The sequence below is a fragment of the Protopterus annectens genome, chromosome 15.part0, assembly GCF_019279795.1.
Source record: "Protopterus annectens isolate FY-2018-M chromosome 15.part0, PAN1.0, whole genome shotgun sequence".
In the NCBI taxonomy this organism is placed as follows: Eukaryota; Metazoa; Chordata; order Ceratodontiformes; family Protopteridae; genus Protopterus; species Protopterus annectens.
The window spans coordinates 640,402,924-640,425,072 of NC_056749.1; the positions used below are offsets into that span (position 1 = coordinate 640,402,924).

Sequence of the window (22,149 nt, forward strand, 5' to 3'; positions counted from 1 at the left end):
AAATTCCTTCATCAGAGCGGCATGCATGCCCCCCATGTATTTAAGTGTGTTACTAAAGCCCACTTTATTAGGGTCAATAGACTCAATACCTTTACAGAAGAATGTAAAAAAACAAATGAAGGAATTGAAGGATGAATTTATGGAGAGGGGCTATAATAATGAGTCCTTAGATATGGAAATTGAGTATGTTTTAGGTTGTAGGGAAGAAAGTATAACACCATACTTTTCACTGACTACAAAGGAAGCATCCCCCGAATCCTGTGGAATTACTAACACAAGTCCAAATATAGGCAAATTGCGATTTGTGACAACATATAATAGAGCTACTTCTGAAGTAAGAAAAATTATTAATAATAATTGGTGTATATTAACATCACTACCAGAATTATATCCGATAATTGGCATGATACCTAGCTTTTCATATAGAAATTGCCAGAATTTAAAACAGAAGCTATGTTATAAGGATATGAATGTTAAGAATGCTAGAACAGTAACAACTGGGTACCTTTCTCTGCTACAATTTGCTGTGATGTTATTAATAAAAATAATATTTTTCAGCACCCAGTAACTAAAAATAATTATGTATTTTCAAATTCAGCAACATGTGTTACAACAAATATAATATACTTACCTACCTGTAACAGATGTCAGGCATTTTATGTTGGGAAATCAACTACAAAACTGAAGGAAAGAATAACTGAGCATCATTCAGAAATGAGGAGAAAAGCTGATACCAACTCTCTAGTTAAACAGATTAGTGAGTATGGTAATGTACATAAATTTTCCTTTAGAGTGATAGAGTAAATAAAGATGTGTGGGGTGGAGATCTGAATAACAAACTTGAAATGAAAGAATATCAATGGATAATACGTCTTTGTGCAGACATACTACTGGGTGTAAATCAAACTGTTTCTTTAAAACCAGTTTTAAGGCATAAACAAATGTGCTTGAAATAGAGACCTATGCTTTTAAATTTTGATTGTCTTTTAACCAAGATGTCAATTGTTTAATTGAATAATTGATTTTTGAAGGGTTTACTTGACCTGAAAGCTCTGTCTTATTAAACACTTGTTCAGTATTAGCATTGCTTGGTTTATTTTATATTCTAATTCAGCATTTTCTTTTTCCACCACATTGCTACTCCACACATGCGCGCGTGCAGAGAAAAATACAGTAAAGTTTTATATATATATATATATATATATATATATATATGTGTGTGTGTGTGTGTGTGTGTGTGTGTATTTTGAGAGAAAAATATAGAAATATAACAGTAACATGTGGTAATAAAGAGACTACACAAAGTGTAGGAGGTAAAATATCAACAATGATATCTAGAATACATCCAAGTGTAGGGAAAGGGAAATAAAGTCAACAGTATTGAGAGTACTGAGGCACAATAAAGGCAAAAAGGGTAAGGGACGTTATAAATTATACAGAAAAATAGAAAATATAGAAGGATTGAAAGTAAGAGTTGAAAACATGTTAAAAGAATCACTTGCCTGCTCGACAGCAATTGGCACCACATCTGACATGAAATGCACTAAACGAGATCTGAGGTAACTGGTACAGGTGCACTGTGGGTAAAGGATAAGCTTGAGAGTTTTTTTGGTTACCACAAACTATGGTAACAGCTGACTCAGTTCCAAGGATTGGAGCCAAACCCACAGGTTGAAGATAGAATGAAAATGGACATCAGATCTATTAGTAATGTTATGTCTTTGCTCTGCAATTAATTTTGGGTTTATCCAGAAGTGTGCTGATAAGCTGGGTGGCAGGGCTGTGAGAATTCTGCAGAATGTACTGATGTTGTTTTAAAGCATACTAATGCAAACCTTGTTATTCTGAGTAAAATATCCCTGATATTATCCCTTTGTTCTGTGATTACTTCTGGCTTTGTCTAGAATTGTGCTGAAAAGTTAGGAGGGGGTAGGTGCTGTGAGAATGTTATCCAATGTCCAAATGTTTGCCTGGTACGTTTGGTCTATTCCTCACAAAAAATGTGGGTTAATGTAAAGCATGCTACTTTGTTCTAGCATCTTTACTAGTTCATAAGCCCGGTGTTTTAAATCCCTAATGTTATGCCTTTGTCCTTTTTAACTTTTTTAGCTTTGTCCAAAATTACTATGCTGAGGGGTTGGTGGTGGAGGTATGGGCTTTGAGAATGTTGTGGACTGTTTGCTTGATATTTGTGATCCATCCACCAAAACAATTTGGTTTTCTAACTTTCGGGATTGAAGAAAGGAAAGGGGCATGGCAACAACATGATCACACCTTACATCCTTCTTGGGTAAGGCTCCCGACTTGAAACTTGCTGGTGTCCCCCAAAATGCTAACACTGGCCCTGCTAAATATCACCAACATATATCACCAACACTCTGTCGACTCCTTATGTAGTCAAAAGGGTGCAGTGTGCATGCAGTAACTCTAATTTGGATGTTTAGTCCAGTGGATGTGTAATTGTGTGCATCTTTCATTAAAAAGAGGAGATACAACTGGGGAAGGTAAGTATATAGTAAATATGAGAAGTGAGTATGTCTGCAAGTGTATGTGAATTAGTGTTAGAGTAAAGGCTGAGTGACAAATTTTATACTGTGTGTGTGCAGGTGGTGAATGTGTGTGTAAGTGCTACTGGTTAGGGTTACAGTAAGGGATACGTGAGGGGATAGACATATGTACTACACAAGCTTATGTATGTGGTGTGTATCTGAGACTGTTTGGTGTATTAACAGTGCTATAGAAAGGGTCTGTAAGGGTAAGTGTCAGGCAAGGGTGAGGGTTCTCCCTGCTGCATCACCTTACCTATGCTTGGTGACCTCAACCCTGCCCCAACATGAAATCTTACCTTACAAAATCCCTTTCCCTAACACTACCACTATTCAGATACATTTGATCTGAACATAATGGAAGGGTTTAACTTATTGCAACGGTAAAAGAAAATATTTCCTTTTGTGACATTTTTTGTTTTTCCATGGTTTGGTGCTCAAAATGCAATTAACAAAGTGTCATTCATGTGCATGTGTATGTGCATATACATACACATACAAATATATATAAATAAATATATATATATATATATATATATATATATATATATATATAGTCAAAGCAAATTTCATATAGGCACAAGATTCTACATCACATCATCTTATTTATGTTTTATTAAATTATGCACTCTATGTATAGTACCATGCTTTTTAGTATAATCTTTTAATAAGTTTTTCTAATGAGTTTATTATATTTATATGAATTTATATAATTTATACAAATTCATATGAGTTAATGTGTTATATAAGTTATCTATTTCTTCCAAGTCACTTTATTGCTTTTTAGGGATATTTAGTTAGATAGGTTATTATAGCTTAAAGCGTACTTGAATGTTAGTTTTTTAAATAAGATGATGTGATGTAGAATCCACGTGTTGATAATGCGAACCTATCATGTGTTTATAAGTAGTATTTAAGTCTGTATTAAAGAAGTTTGACTAAACCTGTTTTATGAATTCTTCATATAGACTGGAGGAATATCAACTATATTTTGAAAACGGAGAATTAGTGTATGTACTGTAAGTTATATTCAGCTGTCTTCGTGCCTATATGAAATTTGCTTTGACTCTTTACCTGAATTTCGTCATATTAGGCACGTTTATCCTAAAAGTGGTTTTGTTCCTATACATTTTGACATATATATATATATAAAGATATAAATATATGTGTGTGTGTGTGTATGTATATATATATATATATATATATATATATATATATATATACACACACACACACATTCATTTTATATATGTATATATATGTGTGTGTGTGTGTGTGTATAACAAAATGTAAATGTATATATTTTACACACACACACATTGATATTATCTAAAGCTAAGCTTTAAACAAAGACTAAGCTTGGTATGTACCAAAAATGGAAACTCAGTGCTTCTGCTACTGTATAAGTTTTGTTACACACTATAATCTTTTTCTCAACCAAAAAGATGAAAAAAGATCTCTCGTAATGCAAAACCTGACGAGATTTACTGCAAACTTGCATTACTTTACTCACTCCATTTTTATAACAAACTTAAAAATCAGTGTAATAATATTTAATTACCAGAATGCAAATAGTTGTAACTTTTATATATTTAGCTGTGCAAACTAAAATAAGTAAAACCATATGCATTTAGACCTACCTTCATCCCTTACGCTTTTAACCTTATTGACTGCTTTTTCACCATATTCTTCTGCAAGATGCTTGGCCTTTTTCACTGATTTGCCCAAAAACTTCTTCAACTGTGTACTAAAAACAAGAACATATAATTCATTCTGATGTATACAATTATCCCCTCAAATCAAAGGGAAAATGTTTATTTTATTCTGCCTTAACATTTACCGCCTCCCTCAATCTTGAATAGCAAAAATGCTTGCCTTGAATTTATTTTGTTACTCAAGAACATGTCACCAAGGTAATATTAAGTTACAAAGATATCTGATGCTGAAGATAAAATCCAGGAAGTAATACGTACCTGCTCTCATGATATCAATCCACAGACAAAACTAATATGTTTGGCATGTAACTCCTGGGACTGGCTCCAGACCCCCCAAGTAAGAGGCTACACTACTTAATCTGAACAATATCATACCAGGCAGGGGGCCTAGCAACTCTGGAGGGACATTCCAGTGGCTACTGGCTGATGCTGTCAGCAAATGTAACAGATTCTTTACTACAGGACACAAAACACTCAAAACACTTGAGGTGTTAAAAGGAAAGTCTATGTAAAATAACTGATAAAACCAAATAATACAAGACTGCAAGTCCCCTTAAGTACAGGTGAGTTAACAAACAGAAATCAGACAGACAGTGAATATTACAGCTTAAATTAAGATCAGTAATTAGGTACAAGGAGCTGATAAGTGGATGAGTACAGGAAATAAAAAAACAATATGTATGATACAATGTATTGGTTTACCTGAAAAGTGCACCAGCTAATTGCAATACCTATAAATGTGATCAGAATCCTCCCAAAATCAGTGCGAACAAACCTGATTATGGCAAATTGCTCATTACTGAAACAAATCAACTGACAGCAAACATGCCACTCCTCTCACCAGCAACCTGAATCACTGCAGAACTGTGACAGTATTTCCCCCAAATTAACATATCTTGGGAATTCCTATGTTAATATAATGTATATTTATTGATGGGTCTTTTCAAAATTCCTGGATGCATCTCAAATGGCATGAAGCACAATTTAGCCCACACCCCTAACAATACTCTTCAATCTTAGCCTCCATACAGGTTTTATACCACATAAAACCACATAAATGGGGAACAGCTACATCACTTCACTGCATCAGGCAGGACCTTCCAGAGACCCAGATAATTATGGACCCATAAATCTAACCAGCCTTATATGCAAAGCAATGGGAAGACTTATCATGGAATCAATCAGGACATAAGGAACCTCCAAACATTGAACTCTTCTCAATCTGGATTTGTCAAGGGCAGGGAATGCTTACTCAGTCTAGCATTTATTTTTTTTAAAGGTCACCAAAGCAATGGATGAAGGTTAAATGGTACACATCATATACCTCAACCAGATCAAAGCTTTTGCCACAATTCCCCACTCAAGCACAGTAGAAAAGCTAAACAAACTGCTGACTCACAGGACGCAGGTAAGTAAAATAGGAGAACTCCACAAAGATACCAGCCCAGTGGAGTGCCCCAGGGTTCTGTGTTGGGACATCTTCGGAAGTAAAGGCCAATACCAAAGGGCTCTGGCTACTAAGTTTGCAGATTATTGCAAGCTAGGAGTATTCCCTGAATTCCCAGATAACTTAGCCATCATGCAGGAAGGCTTGTCCCAAATAAATAACTGGTACCAAAATCGAGGATTGAAATTAAATGCCAAGAAATGCATTATTGTACTCTTTGGGAAGTCTTCTATGCCAGAGAACTACCATATAGACAACCCATTCCTAAGAGTTGACCCAGTTGCTCAAGATTTGGGAAAGTACAGTTGTGTACACTTACCATAGATGTAGGATGTTCGAGTATCCTCACAGTTGCAGTCATGACTGTAGGGTTCTCCCCTGCCGGCAGGCAGTCCTCGGTCGGCCAGAATCCCAAAGTCTGGGTCCGGCGTTGGCTGTTCAGCCATGCTCCCTGACGTCAGAGTGCCAGGAGTACAAAGCTGACAGCCGATGCCATGTTCTTCAGTTTTTCTTGCCCCAGATGTCAGAAGTTCCAAAATGAATAAGGTCCTATACCTTTTGCAAATACACCTCAGAAGAAGGGTGAAAAAAGGAACCACACAAAAGAAAAAATAAGAGGGGACAGGAGGGAGGGGAACCCAGACTGCAACAGTGAAGACACTCGAACATCTACATTTATGGTAAGTGTACACAACTGTACTATGTTCATCGTGTTTCACTGTTGCAGTCATGACTGTAGGGTAGAATCCCAAAGCAGAAAGAAAGGGAGGTGGTCATAAAGTAGAGGGGGCGGCTATAAGGCCCTGCAAAACTGCAGAAGCAAAGCCTGCCCTTGACTTAGAGTAGAGAGGTAGATTGTAGTGCTTGGAAAAAGTATGCACTGAACTCCAAGTTGCAGCTTCCAAAATGTCTTTGGTAGGAACTCCCCTGAGGAAGGCAGCTGAAGTGGCAGCAGCTCTGGTAGAGTGAGTCCTTATACTCCCTGGGATTTGCATTCCATGGTGTGAATAGCAAAATCTGATTCCATGAACAATCCATTTAGAAATGGTCTGTTTTGAAATGGCTTTACCTTGGGAACTTGAAGCATAAGAAACAAACAATTGCTCTGATTTCCTGATGTCCTTGGTTCTGTCCAGGTAAAAACGTAGTGGTCTGTGTACATCCAAGGAATGTAAGATCCTTTCCCCTTTATTTTGAGGAGTGGGGAAAAAAGTTGGCAAGTGAATAGTTTGATTTAAAGCCACTTTGGAAACCACCTTAGGCATGAAAGTAGGATTAGTCCTTAAAGACACCCTGTCTTGATGAAAACTAATATAAGGTTCCAAAGCCATAAGAGCTTGCAACTCTGAAACCCTCCTGGCAGAGGTCAGAGCTAAAAGGATGGCTGTCTTCCAAGATAAAAACTTGATGTAAGATGAGGCAGCAGGCTCAAAAGGAGGTAAGGTGAGCTTTTCCAAAACATAGTTGAGATCCCAAGCAGGAATGGGAGGAGATCTAGGGGGCCTTAAGTTCTTAGCTCCTCTGAGAAATTGTCTCATGAGCTGGTGGGAAAAGATAGGAGGGTCTGTATTATAATGAGCAGAAATAGCAGAGGCGTGTATCTTAATGGAAGAGAAAGAGAGACCCTTATGTAAGAGGACTGACAGGTAAAGTAAAATCTGTGGAATGTTAGGAATAAGAGTATCAGAATCCTGAGCCTGCATCCAGGAACAAAATCTTTTCCATTTTCCTGCATAAGATTTTCTAGTGCTAGGACGTCTGGCTTCTAAAATGACATCCATAACCTGCTTGAGTAGGAGAGAATGAATCAAAGATCCTGGATTAACCAGGCCGCCAGGCTGAGAGTTTTGACATGGGAGTGTAGAATCTGACCTTGGTGTTGGGATAGAAGGTTTGGAATCTGTGGTAAAACCCAGGGTGGCTCTAGACAAAGGTTTCTCAGTGTTGGGTACCAAAACTGTCGAGGCCAATTTGGTGCCAGCAAGATTATCATCTTGGGCTTGTCCTACTTGATCTTTAGTAATACCTGTGGAAGAACAGGAAGAGGTGGAAAGGCATATGCTGAGAGGTTTCTCCAACTGAATGATAGAGCATCCACTTTCCAAGCTTTATCGTGGAAAGTCCTGGTGCAAAAAATTTGTAGTTGATGATTGAGATGGGATGCAAAGAGGTCTATGTGAGGACATCCCCAGACTGCTGTAATCATCTTGAATATTCCGGAGTCCAACATCCATTCGTGGGGATCCAAAAGGTTTCTGCTCAGACTGTCTGCCAGGAAGTTTTGCTTCCCTGGTAGAAACTGTGCTTGAAGGTCCAGATTGCAAGCTAGGGCTGTGTTCCAAAGATCCATGGCTAGTCTGCAAAGGGGGTAGGAATGAGATCCCCCTTGCTTGTTTATGTACCACATAACTGTGGTGTTGTCTGTCCGTATCAGTAGTTGTCCTGGTTGTAGAAGATTCCTGAAGGCCAATAGAGCTTTCTGAACGGCTAACATTTCCTTTAAATTGATATGTAGGTGCTTCTGATCCTTTGTCCAAAGGCCCTGCAGACAGTTGCCCCGAAAATGGGCTCCCCATGCATAATCTGAGGCGTCCGTGGTTAGAATCTGAGTGGCAGGAGGCAGACAGAAGGGTTTTCCTTTGTTTAGAGTACATGCCTTGGACCACCAAAGGAATTCCTTTTGAAGACAAGGCAGGACGGAGATCAGTATGTCTAGACTGTGACAATGCTGAGACCATACACTTTTTAGGTACCACTGTATTTTCCTCATATGTAGTCTTGCATATGGTACGAGAAGGATGCCGGAGGCCATGTAACCCAGAGCCTGCAGGAATCTCCTTGCAGATAGCGGAGTTGTAGTTGCCAAGGTTTTGAAAGTTGAAGCCAGCTGTAACTGTTTTTCGTAGGTCAGAAATACCATTTGGGTTGTTGTGTTTAGAGAAGCGTCCAGAAAAATTATCTGTTTTGAGGGTCTCAAATTTGACTTTTTTATGTTTACAGTGAATCCCAGGAACTTGAGAAGATTCTGAACAAACTGTAGATGCTGAAGTAAGACATCCTTGCTGTCTGCCTGAATAAGGCAGTCGTCCAGATAAGGGTAAATTTGAATTCCCTTGAGTCTGCAATAAACTACTACTGGAGCCAGGCACTTGGTAAAGACCCTGGGCGCAGTAGACAATCCAAAGGGCAGCGCAGAGAGAATTGGTAGTGCCTCGATCCTGCCTTGAACCTGAGGTATTTTCTGCGTTCCTGCCTGATGGGAATGTGTAAATATGCTTCTTTTAAATCCAAAGTTACCATCCATGCATTTTTGGTCAGCACTGGTAGTATCTGTTGTAGAGTAAGCATCTTGAATTTTGGTATCTCTAGACAAGTGTTCAAGACTGACAGATCCAGAATGGGTCTCCATGAATTTTGCTTCCTGGGGACTAGAAAGAGCCTTGAGTAAAAACCTTGTCCTATCTCTGAAAGTGGAACTAGTTCTATGGCTTTCATAGCGAAGAGAGTTTCCACCTGGTTTAATGCCTCTGACCATTGATGTTTTGGAAGATCTGGCCATCCGCTCGGCCTTGGTGGGGTATGAAAATGGAATTTGTAACCTCTTGAAACCACATCCAGAACCCACTTGTCTTGGGTTATATGAGTCCAATTTAGATGAAAAAGAGAAAGTTTTCCTCCGAGAGGGGCTTCCAGGCAAGTAGTTCCTGCAGCCCAACAGAGGGAGTCATTAAGTCTGTTTTCTATGAGCTTGCGACCTACCTGTCTTCTCCTCCCCTAGGGGTGGAAGCAGTCTACTGTCTTGGTCTATAAGAGGCTTGCGTTTGAGGCCTACCTCAGGGGCGTCTATATCTACCCCTCTGAGGCCTGTCTGAATTGGGAAAGGACCAATTTTTTGTAGGCCAATTCCTGCTAAATCTGGGTGGCTGTACTTGTAAGAAATCTTTAACTGTTTGCATGGACTTTGCCTTGTCCTCCATCTTTTTAATCACGTCTTCAGCTTTAGATCCAAATAAAACATTATGCTGAACAGGAGCATCCAATAATTTAGCCTTTACCTGATCTGGCAAATTTTGTTCCTTTAACCATGCATGCCTTCTAATTACTGTGCCAGAGGCAGCAGCCCTACAAGAAGCCTCCAAGGCATCAAATCCACAGTGTAAACCATGCTTCCCAACTTGTTCAGTGGCATGCAATAAGTCATGTAGTTCCTTATCATCTTGCACAGGTGGAAATGGAAGTTAGCTTTTGCTTTAAAACAGACAGGAGAAATTGCTGGTATTTCAGCATATGAAACTGACAGTTTAGAGCCCTAATACATAAAGTAGCAGAAGTGTACACTTTTTTGCCTCATCTTTCTAAAGATCTGGAATCCTTCTCAGTGGGAATGGGGTTTTTAGCAGAAGCGACCTTAACGCCCTTATGACCCTGAGAAATGGTTTCAGGGTCAGCAGTAGGGTGCTTGAATAAAAACTGATGGGAATCAGGAACCCTATAGTATCTTGTCTGGCTTAACAGGAGCTGGAGGAAAAGAGTCAGGAGTTAAGTTAGCCTCCGAAAAAGCATCATCCACAATATCCAAAATAGGAGGAATATCCAGGGGCCTATGTTGGGGAAGAAGAAGAAAATCCCTTAGTCTTTTCTTAGATTCCGAGAACTCCTGTCCTTCCCAGTAGAAATGTTCCCTCATTTCATGCAAAGTTTCCCCAAAAGAGAAATCCTCAGGGGGAGAAGCTGAAGGAATGGATTCCTCAGCATCAGAATCCTCATAATGAGGGAAAGAATATTCCTGGTCAGAAGAAGAAACAGAAGCCTGATCAGAGGAGTCATAATAAACTTCCTGCCTTGGCCTTTTATCTGGAGGGGGATGTGAACCCCTAATCATAGTAAGTCCGCCGCCATTTTAAGTAACTGTTTCTGAGACTTGGGAGCCGGATCAGAAGAGGCCTGGGTTGCAGTCTTTGATTTGGAAGGAGTCTTTGCCTTTGCCTTTATAAGAAGCTGAGTAGGCCTGAAAACTCCTTCGGAAGCCGGTACCTGCACAGCAGCTCCGGACCCGTCCGAAGGAGCATTGTCCGAAGGTCCAACTGAAATATTCAAAGGCCTAGTAGGCTCCTCGTGGGAGTCTGTTTCGGCTATCGGTTCTGAAATGGCCGACGACAGGGGCTGCAAAAGCACCTCACTGACGATGGCTGAACCTGAAGCTGGCTCTGCTTGTGCAATATCGTCTGATTTGGACCTCGTAGGCCTGTCTTTGTCCTTGCGTCGTTTGTGAACTCCGGTAGCCGGAACCGTATCCGATGACATTTTGTAATTAAAACTCCTACCGAAGTAATGAAAAGCAAAATAGTACCTTCGTTTAATAGTACGTTGATTGAATCTAGCACAAAACCGACAACTAGCTATGTCGTGGTCAGGGCCTAAGCAAGGAATACAGTAAGAATGAAAATCCTTATGAGGTATTTGCTTCCCACATGAAATACAATTATTAACTTTTTCTGACATTGGACTGGAGCAAGAAAAAAGTTTCCTCAACGGGGTACTTAGCTTTGAGTAGGAGAAGAAAGTCTTCGGACTGAAGTTTGATTAGAAAAAATTGTCAGGAGTCAGCCGACCAGCACTTGCGAACTGCTATCACCGCACGGCAAGAAAGACTGGAGAACATGTCAGCTTTGTACTCCTGGCGCTCTGACATCAGGGAGCATGGCTGAACAGCCGATGCCGGACCCAGACTTTAGGATTCTGGCCGACCGAGGACTGCCTGCCAGCAGGGGAAAACCCTACAGTCATGACTGCAACAGTGAAACACGATGAACATCTTGTGTGGACAGTGACTGAACTTTTGACCCACACGTGTCCACAGCTTACTAACAAAAGGATTGTGTCCAGATCTAGAGATGTCATTGTCCCCCTTTACTCAGCCCTCATTAGGCCAGTTATTGAGTATAATAACCCCTATGGCATGTATTTGTCCAGAAGCACTCAATAACTGGCATGTCCACAGAGATACCTTACTAAAAGGATACAAGGACTAAACAACATGTCCTATATGGACCAACCTCAAAGCCTTGTCACTGTATTTGATATCTTACAGACTGCTCAGAGGGGACCTGTGTCTGGCATACAAAGCATCCTCCAATCCACTAATGAAGGATTTACTACACATTAGCAAGTCAAATGGCATCAGAAATACTCAGTCTAGGGATCTAAATCTCTTCTGCAATATCAACAGAACAATCTGAAGAAACTGGTATATGTCACAGAGAATACTGTCCCTATGGAATAGATTTCCCGTCCACCTAAAAGTTCATCTCTGTCCATATTTAAGAGCATCTTAGAGCTATGGATGGAAGAGAGAAAATTTATCTCAGGACTGCCCTCTGCACTACTAATAGAGGCAGCTCCTACATGCTTCATCCCATGCATGGGTCTCCTCAAATTATCTATGGCATGATCCAAGTTATTCTCATTAGGGGTAATATATAATTATTAACCATGGATCTATAACCAAATGGGATAGGTTATTTAGACCACTAAAAGGAAAAGGGAAATTGGCAAGGCTTAAAATGGCCCGCAAGGGTAGCTAGCCTAGTACACACACACACACACACACACACACACACACACACACACACACACACACACACACACACACACACACACACTACTACTACTACTTCAATTTACTTTATTGTGGAGTACTGGCTTATATTTCTGCACATTAATATTCTTCTAGAACCATATCTTGGATTTTGAAAGGTTAAAATTATTTCATCTTGCCATACAATTATTTGCATACAGATAGGAAAGAAGTGGAAACAGTGACAGATTTTATTTTCCTGTGAGATCTCTGGGGATGGTGACTGCAGCCATGAAATTAAAAACCTTCTTTTTGAAAGGAAAGCCATGACAAGTCTGGAAAAGATTTAAAAGAGGGAAAAATAAAACGGAGGGTGCAGTTAAAGCTATGGTTTTCCCCAGTAACAACCTGGTAATAAGAACTGGACAATAAATAAGGCTGTGTGAATGAAAACTGATGCTTTTGAACTATGGTGTTGGTAAAAATTTAAGAATTCCATGGAACACTACATCAAATTAGTCAATAATTAATGGAATCAACCCACAATATTCAGTGGAAGATCTGGCAAAAACAAACTCTATTTATCCAAAGAATAAGAAGTCTTGACTAAAAGACAACACTGATAATGAGGAAGATCAAAGGCAAAAGAAGGGGCAGCATAGGTTAACATGGACAGACAGCACAAGTAAAGTAACGAACATGAGCATGCAAGAAAGTACAGTTGTGTAAAGAAACCTACCACACAATACTTGCTACACTAGATCACTGCTGCTATTCTGCCCTTCACAGCAATTCAGGCAGTTTATGTTACAGTTATACAGTTTGAGCAGTTTTATCTGTTGCTCCCATCTAGTGGCCTTTTATTTATAACAGAGTAATTTGTTTTACAGGGCGGACACGGTGGTGCAGCGGTTAGCATCGTCGCCTCACAGCAAGAGTTTCTCCAGTTCAATCCTTGGATGGGGTACCTCCTGTGTGGAGTCTACATGTCCTCCCTGTGGTCACGTGAGTTTCCTCCGGGTGCTCCAGTTTCCTCCCACATCCCAAAGACATGCTGTAGGTGGACTGGACACTCTAAATTGGCCCTGGGTGTGAGTATGTGCGTGTTGTGTGCCTTCTGTGGAAGGTTGGGCGCCGGGCTGGCAAACTCGACACTGTAAAACTCCACTGCCAATCATGAGCAGACAGGTGATCCGCTGTGGAAAACCCTAACCGGGAAAAGCCGAAAGAAGAAGAGTAATTTGTTTTACAGCATTATAGCAAGCCTCAGAAGTAATGTAACTCAGTCAGGAAGCAGCTTTCTTTCACTTCTAGCCCTCATGAAGTGCAGTCATGATCTTCTTTTCCCAGGCCCTGGGATTGACATCTCCTGTAAGTAATTTGAATGTTGTAATTCTTTGTATTTAGAAGTACTGTATAATGTATATATTCTGATATGTTGCTATTTGTATCGTGTTGCAGTTTTACAAAGTATTACAGTTAAGAAACCTCTGTAAAGCTACAAGCAACCCTGATTCTTTCACTTATTGGAGTTTCTTAAAGTGTTAAGCTGTCCGTATAGCTGTACTACACCTCACACAGTGCTGTGAGAATGGAACAGTAAAAAGGAGATGCTTGCAGTCCTGAATACAAGAGGTCACTGCACTGCAAATATGAGTCTGAGATCAGGGAAGAAGTATAAATCTGAGGATATGTCCCCCATGACACAGCTTGGCAGGGAGAACAGCTCTAGTGTCCTGAAAGATGATACACGGTCGCATGGCTCAAAATTAAGATCCAGTAAGATGTCCTCAGCATGTTCCTTAGCAATCAGAGCTCATGTCAAAGCAGATGCGGCACGTGCCCAACTGGCATTTGCTGAAAAAGAAGCCATTATGATGCAACAAAAGGCAGAATTGGAAGCTAACCTACATATTCTTCAGCACCAGAGCACAGCTGCTGTGGCAGCAACACAGGCCACTGCTTACCTGGAAGCAGATTCATCAGTAAGCGAGATAACTCATTTAGAACCAGAAGTTGCAGAGAAACCTCTCTCCTCTGCTGAACGTACAAATGAGTACATCCAGAAACTTACTAGTATGCATGCAAGCCAGCAGTCACCAAAGATTATGCAAGGAGAATCCAGCTCAAAGCCAGCAGATGTCCTGGGTATGCCCTGTCAGTCTTGTGATGTCAGCGGTATCAAACCAACAAAAGAACAACCTCCAGAGCTCCTTAGAAATGGAAATCCAGGACTCCCACTACCACAGCCTAAAAATTACATGCCTGAACACCAAAACATACAAGATGTCACAATGTATCTTATCCGCAAAGAAATGGTCAACTCAGGTTTCATTAAGTTTGACGACGGTCCAGAAAACTATTGGGCATGGAAATCCTGAGTGCAACTAGAGACTTAAATTTGGTGGCTGCAGAAATGCTGGACTTAATGATAGAAAGGTTGGGCAAAGAGTCAGCAGAGAACGCAAAAAGCATGTGTAGAGTACACTTACCTAACCCTTTGGCAGGACTTAACATGGCATGGCAGAGGCTAGAAGAAAGGTATGGTTCACCTGAAGCAACTGAAGGTGCTTTACTGAAAAAGGGTGAAGCCTTCCCCAAGTTGAGCAATAAAGACAATATAAAATTGCAACAACTGGGTGATGATCTTCTAGAAACAGTGTGCACTAAAGAGGAAGGCTATTTGACAGGGCTTTCATATTTAGACACGTGGTACTAATCCAACAGTGGAGAAACTACCATATACCTTGCAACAAAAGTGGGCATCTGTTGGAGCTAAATACAAAGAGGAAAATGGAGTAGCTTTTCCCCCCTTTCTTTGTGTTTTCTAGGTCCATTCAGCAGCAAGCAAAGATTAGGAGCGACCCCAGCTTTGCCTTCATTAGCAGCAGTAATCCGCCATCCAGACCAGAAAAGCCTTCCAGACCTCATGGTAATACGTCTGTGTCCACACACAAAACAGTTGTACCTTCAAGGGCCAGAAACTGTCAAGACAGCAGTAGGGTGAGCCCTATAGAAAGTCCTGATAAGCAATGCCCAATTCTCCGGAAGGCTCATCCTCTGAAAAGGTGCAAATGGTTTAGAGGTAAGCCTATTGAGGAGAGAATATCCTTGGCATCTGTTTCAAGTGCTGTGAATCTACTAAGCATATAGCTAAAGACTGTAAAATATCAGTCGAGTGCACAGAATGTGGCAGTGAGAAACACATAGTGGCCTTACACCCTGATCCACCTCCACAACCAGTAGGGATGGCAGAAGTCAGGAAAGATCAGGGCAGGGAGCAGCCAGCAGATTCCCCTTCTTCAATGATGTCTAAGTGCACTGAAATCTGTGGCCAAGGTAAAAATCCACAGTCATGTTCTAAAATCTTGTTTAGTCACTATGTATCCCACGGGGAAAAGGGACAAAGCAGTGAAGATTTATGCAGTTCTTGATGAACAGAGCAACAAATCACTTGCAAGGTCAGACTTTTTCGATATCTTTAACATTAAAACAACTGCAGCTCCCTATACTCTAAAGACATGCGCAGGCATTATGGAAACTGCAGGCAGAAGAGCCATAGACTTTGTTATTGAATCTTTTGATAAGGAAAAGCGATTCCTATTACCTACACTGATAGAGTGTGACATGATACCTGATGACAAGTCAGAAATTCTTTCTACAGAGGTGGCTTATCACCCTCACCTCCGCCAAATTCATCACTTCATTCCAGCTGTTAATTCTGGTGTTTCTATCCTTTTGCTTCTTGGAAGAAACATTTTAGAAGTACGCAAAGTGCATGAGCAAATTAATGGACCGGTCAATGCCCCTTATGCTCAGAGACTTGACTTGGGTTGGGTCACTGTAGGAGACGTTTGCCTGGGATCAGCTCACCAGCCAAACAGCATCAGTTCCTTCAAGACATCTGCATCAACAAATGGCCGCACATCCTTTTTCAGTCCATGCCAGAAAAAGAAGTTATGTCTTACCATAACGTTCCATCTGTATTGTTGATCCTCGTTCAGTCATTATGTATGGGTATCGGTTACGACCTCGGAACAGAGCCGACCATTTTCCAAGCTCACGTCAGCTTCAAACTCTCGAGCTAAACTCTTACCCACAATCCCCCTATCCCTGATACCTCAGATTGAGTTTGCAAGTCAGAGAAGGTACAGGCTACCTCTGGTCAAAAAACCTAAGAGAGACGGATGGTGAGATCCACTAGAAACCACAGGAGGGAGGGTCGTAATGACTGAACAAGAATCAACAATACAGATGGAATGTTATAGTAAGACATAACTTCTTTATCTGATATTGTTAATCCTTGTTCATTCCTTACGTATGGGACAGAGTACCCAGCTACCTCTATTCCTGGGAGGCTCTCATGGAAGGACATTCCTGAGCACCACAGAACCGAAAGATGCTCTTCCCCTTGAGACCAAATCCAATTTGTAATGATTGATGAAGGTATGAGGCGTAGCCCAAGTTGCAGCTGCACAGATGTCATGTAAAGAAGCTCTGGCATGGAAGGCAGCAGAAGTTGCCACCGACCTTGTTGAATGAGCTTTCATGGTAGTAGGCAACGAGATTTTACTTTGTGTATAGATGAAGGTCACACAGTCCTTCAACCATCTAGCTAATGTGACCTTAGCAACAGCAGTTCCTAATCTAGGTCCAGAAAAGGCCAAAAACAACTGGTCAGATTTATGAAAGGACCTAGTCCTGTTTAAGTAAAAACGGATTTGCCTGTGGATATCTAGGGTACGTAGGCAATACTCTCCTCTGTTTGAATGATTGGGAAAGAAAACTGGTAATTCAATGGTTTGATTAATGGACATTTCAGAGATTACTTTTGGCAAAAAAGATGGATTAGTTCTCAGAGACACTATCTCTATAAAAAATCAAATATGGACTCTTGATACATAAAGCTTGAAGCTCAGAAATACGTCTGGCAGAAGTAATGGTGACCAAAAACAAGGTTTTCCATGACAAATGCTTGAGGTCGCAAGAAGAGGCTGGTTCGAAAGGTGGCATTGTTAGAGCTTGTCGAACTAATGATAAATCCCATGTTTGAATAGGTTCTCTAAAAGGTGGCTTCAGATAATTCACACCTTTTATGAAGGTCTTGCATAATTTGTGGGACATAAGCAAGGAATCTTGGACACCCTGATGAAAATTAGAAATTGCAGCCAAATTACCTCTAATGGTAGAGGCCAATAGACCCGACTGGAAAAGGTCAGCCAGATAATCTAGTATTATTGACATTGGTGCTGAGAGGGGATCTACTTGTTTATCTTTCAGCCAACAGGTAAATCTTTTCCACTTGCTCAGCTAAGTAATTCTAGTGTAAGACTTATGAGATACAATGAGAATGTCATGTACAGGTAAAGAAAGATCATTCTGCCTGGCAATCAAGGGAATTGGAATAGCCAAGCCCTGAGCTTCAGGCTGTTCAAGTTGGGATGAATTAGGTTCTGTGGATGTGAGATCAACTCTGGGATTGGATGGAGAATCCATGGTCGATCTAGCAGGTGAGGCCAAAGAAAGGGGAACCAAATCTGTCGATGCCAATATGGTGCTATGAGGATCACCTTGCTCTTCAACCGATGGGCTTTCTAAAGAAACTGGGGAATGAGGGGAAAGGGTGGGAATGCGTAAAGAAGACCCGAGGACCAATCGTGGATTAGAGCATCCCTGGGTGACTGTCCCAGAGGGGAAATCAGAGCGAAGTAGTTGCTGCATTTGTAGTTGGTCGGGGATGCAAAGAGGTCGCAGCAAGGACGCCCCCAGTGGTGGAAGATCTCTGCTGCTATCAAGGGATACAGGGACCACTTGTGAGGTTGAAGAATGCACCTGCTGAGTCTGTCTGCTATCACACTGGAACTCCCAGGAATGTGCGTTGCTAGTAGAAAATGGTTAGTAGCCATCGCCCATTGCCATATCCTCATGGCCTCTCGACAAACGGGGTAAGATTTTGTTCCACCTTGCTTGTTGATGTACCAGACCACCGCCATGTTGTCTGAATGAATCGTAATTGTCCCAGAAGGCAGCAGAGGATGGAGTGCTTGCAACGCCAGATGCACCTCCCTCAGCTCTAGAACATTTATATGCAGATTGGCCTCCAGTTCGGACCAAGGGCCTTGGACTGTCTGAGCCTGACACAGCCCCCCCCCCCCCAATCAGGGAGGCGTCCTTGATCACTGTGGCCTTGGGATGTTGGGGGAGAAGGGGCGAGACCATTGTGACAGATTGTATGTCATCCACCAATTTAAATCCTGTTTGCACCTGTGGGTTACTCAAATCATGGCTGAAAGAGGATGCTGAAAGGGATACCATTGGGTGAGCAGTAGCCATTGTAGAAGCCTCATGTGAAACCAGGCCAGGGGAACAATGGTAATGGAGGCTGCCATGGAACCCAACAGCTGTAGAACCGAGTGAGCCATGGATTTCTCCCTTGAAAGGATTGGAATCAGTTGTTGCTTTATCCTTAAAATTCTGTGCTCTGGAATAGCAGCTCTGCAGTTCTTTGTGCCCATGATAACCCCTATGAATTCTGTTGACTGAGATGGGGTGAGATTGGATTTTTGCCAGTTTATGGTTATGCCTAGCCTTTGTGCGGTGAGGAGAGAGTATGCCAGGGCTCCTTCCAGTAGATGTCTGGTGGGGGCGGAAATGAGCCAGTCATCTAGGTATGGAAACACCTGGAATCCTTGAAGTCACAAGTGAGCTGTGACAACTGCCATGCACTTTGTGAACACTCTGGGGGCTGTACAGAGTCTGAAAGGCAATACTCTGAATTGGTAGTGACTGGCTCCCGCATGGAAGCGCAGAAATCTTCTTGATGGCCTGTCCATTTTTATGTGGTAGTACGCATCTTGAAGATCTATCGAGCACATCCAATAGTCTTTTTTCAAAAGTGGGAGGACAGACTGTATTGTGACCATCCGGAAATTTTTGTACTCTCACAAACTTGTTCAATACACTGAGATCCAAAATTGGTCTTCAGTACCATGTTTTCTTTGGCACCAAAAATAGTCTTGAGTAGAATCCGGATCCTATCTGGTCTGGAGGGACTATTTGGATGAGACTCTTTCTTAGCAGCTTTTCTGTCTCTAATGCTGCTAGTTCCCTTTGACTGGGTGGAATGTCAGGAAGGTTTTTTGAAGGGACAGGACAAAGATCGAAGGTGATATGATACCCTCTGGTTATAATCCTTTGTACCCAAGAATCGGTGGTGATGGTTAGCCAGGCAGAAGGGTACAAGGAGAAACATCCCCCAACTACCTCCAGAGGAAAGGAGTTGGGCCGCTCTTCAGGAGCGCTGGTAGGATTGGCCAGGGAAAGAATCCCTGGAACCCTGGTTACACGGACCCCCTCTGCTTCAAAAGGAGCATGTTCCCTGTGAGTTTCCCCCTCTGCCTCTAGGGGAGAACTCGGCCTGTGTGTCACAGAAAGGACCCTGAGATTTCTTCAACCATATCTTCCCACTCTTTTGGTTTTGGGAGAAAGCATGTTGAGGGGAAGAATAACAGACACCTATGGCAGAAAGGTTCTTACCATCCTGTTCACATCTGGCCAGTGTGCTTTTAACTTTGGGTCCAAACAACGAGAAGGCATCAATGGGAGCGTTAAGAAAGGAAGCCTTAAAGGGTTCCGCGAAATTTCACAAGCGCATCCAGGCATGTCGTCTCAAGACTACAGCTGAACCCGCTGCTCTAGCTACTCCTTCTGATGCATGAGATATCAGTCGCATAGAGTAGTTAGATATTGACTCAATGGTGGCCAGCTGAGAGGCCACTTTGTCACGGACCTCAGACACGGCACCAGCCAAGGTTTCAGAGAGCTCAGAAATCAGATCCCGTTGAAGCCTGGTAAAGTGTGCCATATAATTCAGGGACCTGATAGTAATGGTCACTGATGCAAAGGTGCACTCCCCTATCCTGTCCAGGGCCCGGGACTCTTTGTTAGGCGGATGGACAGTCTGGCTTTCTTCTTCTGCCAGATCCTTTTTTTGTCGCGGCCGCCACCACCAAAGCATCCACAGGAAGACCTCTTGACCTATGGGGACCTGTGGCAGAAGGGGAGAAAATCTTATCTGGCCTCCGGGGAAGTACATAGGTTCATAGTTCATAGTTTAGTATTAAGCTAACTGCCCTTGCGAGCCATTTTAAGCCTAGTCAATTATCCCTTGTGAGACTCAAACCCTGCACCTTGTGTTTGTAAGGCAAACATCTTAGTCATTAAGCCACACTCCCAAGCCCCCAAGGGAACAGCTTCAACCGTATCAGGAGCCTTCCAAGCACACTGCATGATAAGCCGGACAAGTTCATCTGCAGGTGGAGTAACCCAGGAGGTAGGGGGCCGGGCACGAAAGGCCTGCAGGAACACAGATTCCTCTGAGGTTGAGTTAGAGAACTGGCAGTCACCTCTCTGTTGCAGGATTTTGAGGATATCACCAAAGGATACCTCAGAGGGTGACCGAGGGGATCCTATCCCCTCATCAAAATCTGTGTCTTCAGTGAGGGACTCCTCTGTAGAGTCCATGTGCTTCCTCTTACACAAACTTTTTTGGTGGACTTCCTCAGCGGGAGAAGCTGGGGAAGACAGCGGAAAGGGGGTTTCCTGTGGGAATATGTCGTGATGCCCTTGCACGCGGTGTCCGCTCGGTGCGACTTGTGAAATTAGTGTACCAGAGGAGGGATAGACAGTCCAGTATCACCAGCAGCAGTGAAAGCCTTCTCTATCAGTTGGAAGGCTGGTCCACCTGAAAAGGAGTGAATGTCTAGGACAGGGGTCACCACTCCCCTAAGTAGCTCAGCCTGCCGACCCAGAGTCCCTGGATGACTGTGGAGCAGCAAACTATGCATGTCACAACTGACATCCTGGGTCGTAGCAAAACATTCCTGCCACAAAGGCAACTGCGGTTCCTTAGTGAGATCCATAAAGGGAATCGCAGAAGGGGAAGACTGTGCTATATCCATGGACGTCAAAGGCAATGAGGAAGGAGAATAAGAAGGGGTCTTTGGAGATGGGTGATCACCTCCCATGGAAGGACAGTTCCTGGGGGGGTGGGATACCTCTGGCCAAGAGCACCTGATCCACAAGACACAACACATCGTGTTCGGAAAGGCTTCTAGTGGACCTCACGGAGACTGAGGGAGAAACAGGCCTGTCCACAGAAGAGGCAAATTCGGTGCCCATCTCACAGTGGTTGTCGGTGCCAAAGCTGGAACCAACAAAACTGGAATCAACAGTAAAGACGTCGGTTCTGAGTAACGCCGACTGAGCGGTCAGTGCCGATATAGTGAAGGCTGCAGGAGAAGACGGCACCGAGATCACTAAAGGAGTCAAAAGTCTAGGCACTGAAAGCACTGAGGCTGACTGAGTGAGCTCCGGAGATGGAATTTTACCCTTTTTAGGTTTTGGTTGGCAGGAGTCCCCACCCAGGGACGAAGGCAAAGATTTGGCCTTAGTAGGAACATCCAAGATTTTCTTATGGGCCCTAGGAGGGGTTGAGACCTCCAACCCAGAAATAGCCTCTGAAAAGGGAGATTTAAGAAGTTCCTTCAACAACAACTTGCTTTTCCTTTCCAACAAAGTCCTATTTGAAAAGTTTTCACAAACAATACAGAGCGGGTCAATAGATAAGTGGGATGCCCCCAAACAATAAACACACAAAGTGTGTGCATCAGAAGTAGGTAGTTTTTGTCCACAATCAGAAAAAGGTACCAGCAATGGTACAAAAGAATACCCAAAGGTATGAGGAAAAAGGGAAAGATTACCAACTATGGTAAGGGGAGAATACCTCGCAGTAAAAAGGTAAAGAAAGAGAAGTAAAACCTGAAGAAAACATGGTCGCTAGACGCGATAGGGTAAGAGACAATG

At 42.3% G+C, this 22,149-nt stretch overlaps 1 protein-coding gene across 1 annotated transcript in view; it reads right to left on the reverse strand.

Annotated features, from left to right (window-relative positions):
- WDR44 (WD repeat domain 44) overlaps positions 1-22,149 on the reverse strand; it is a 1,972,396-nt gene that overhangs the window by 770,266 nt on the left and 1,179,981 nt on the right. Inside the window, 1 exon segment of the mRNA XM_044057470.1 lies at positions 4,187-4,293. Within this exon segment, the coding sequence (XP_043913405.1) occupies positions 4,187-4,293 (107 nt within the window).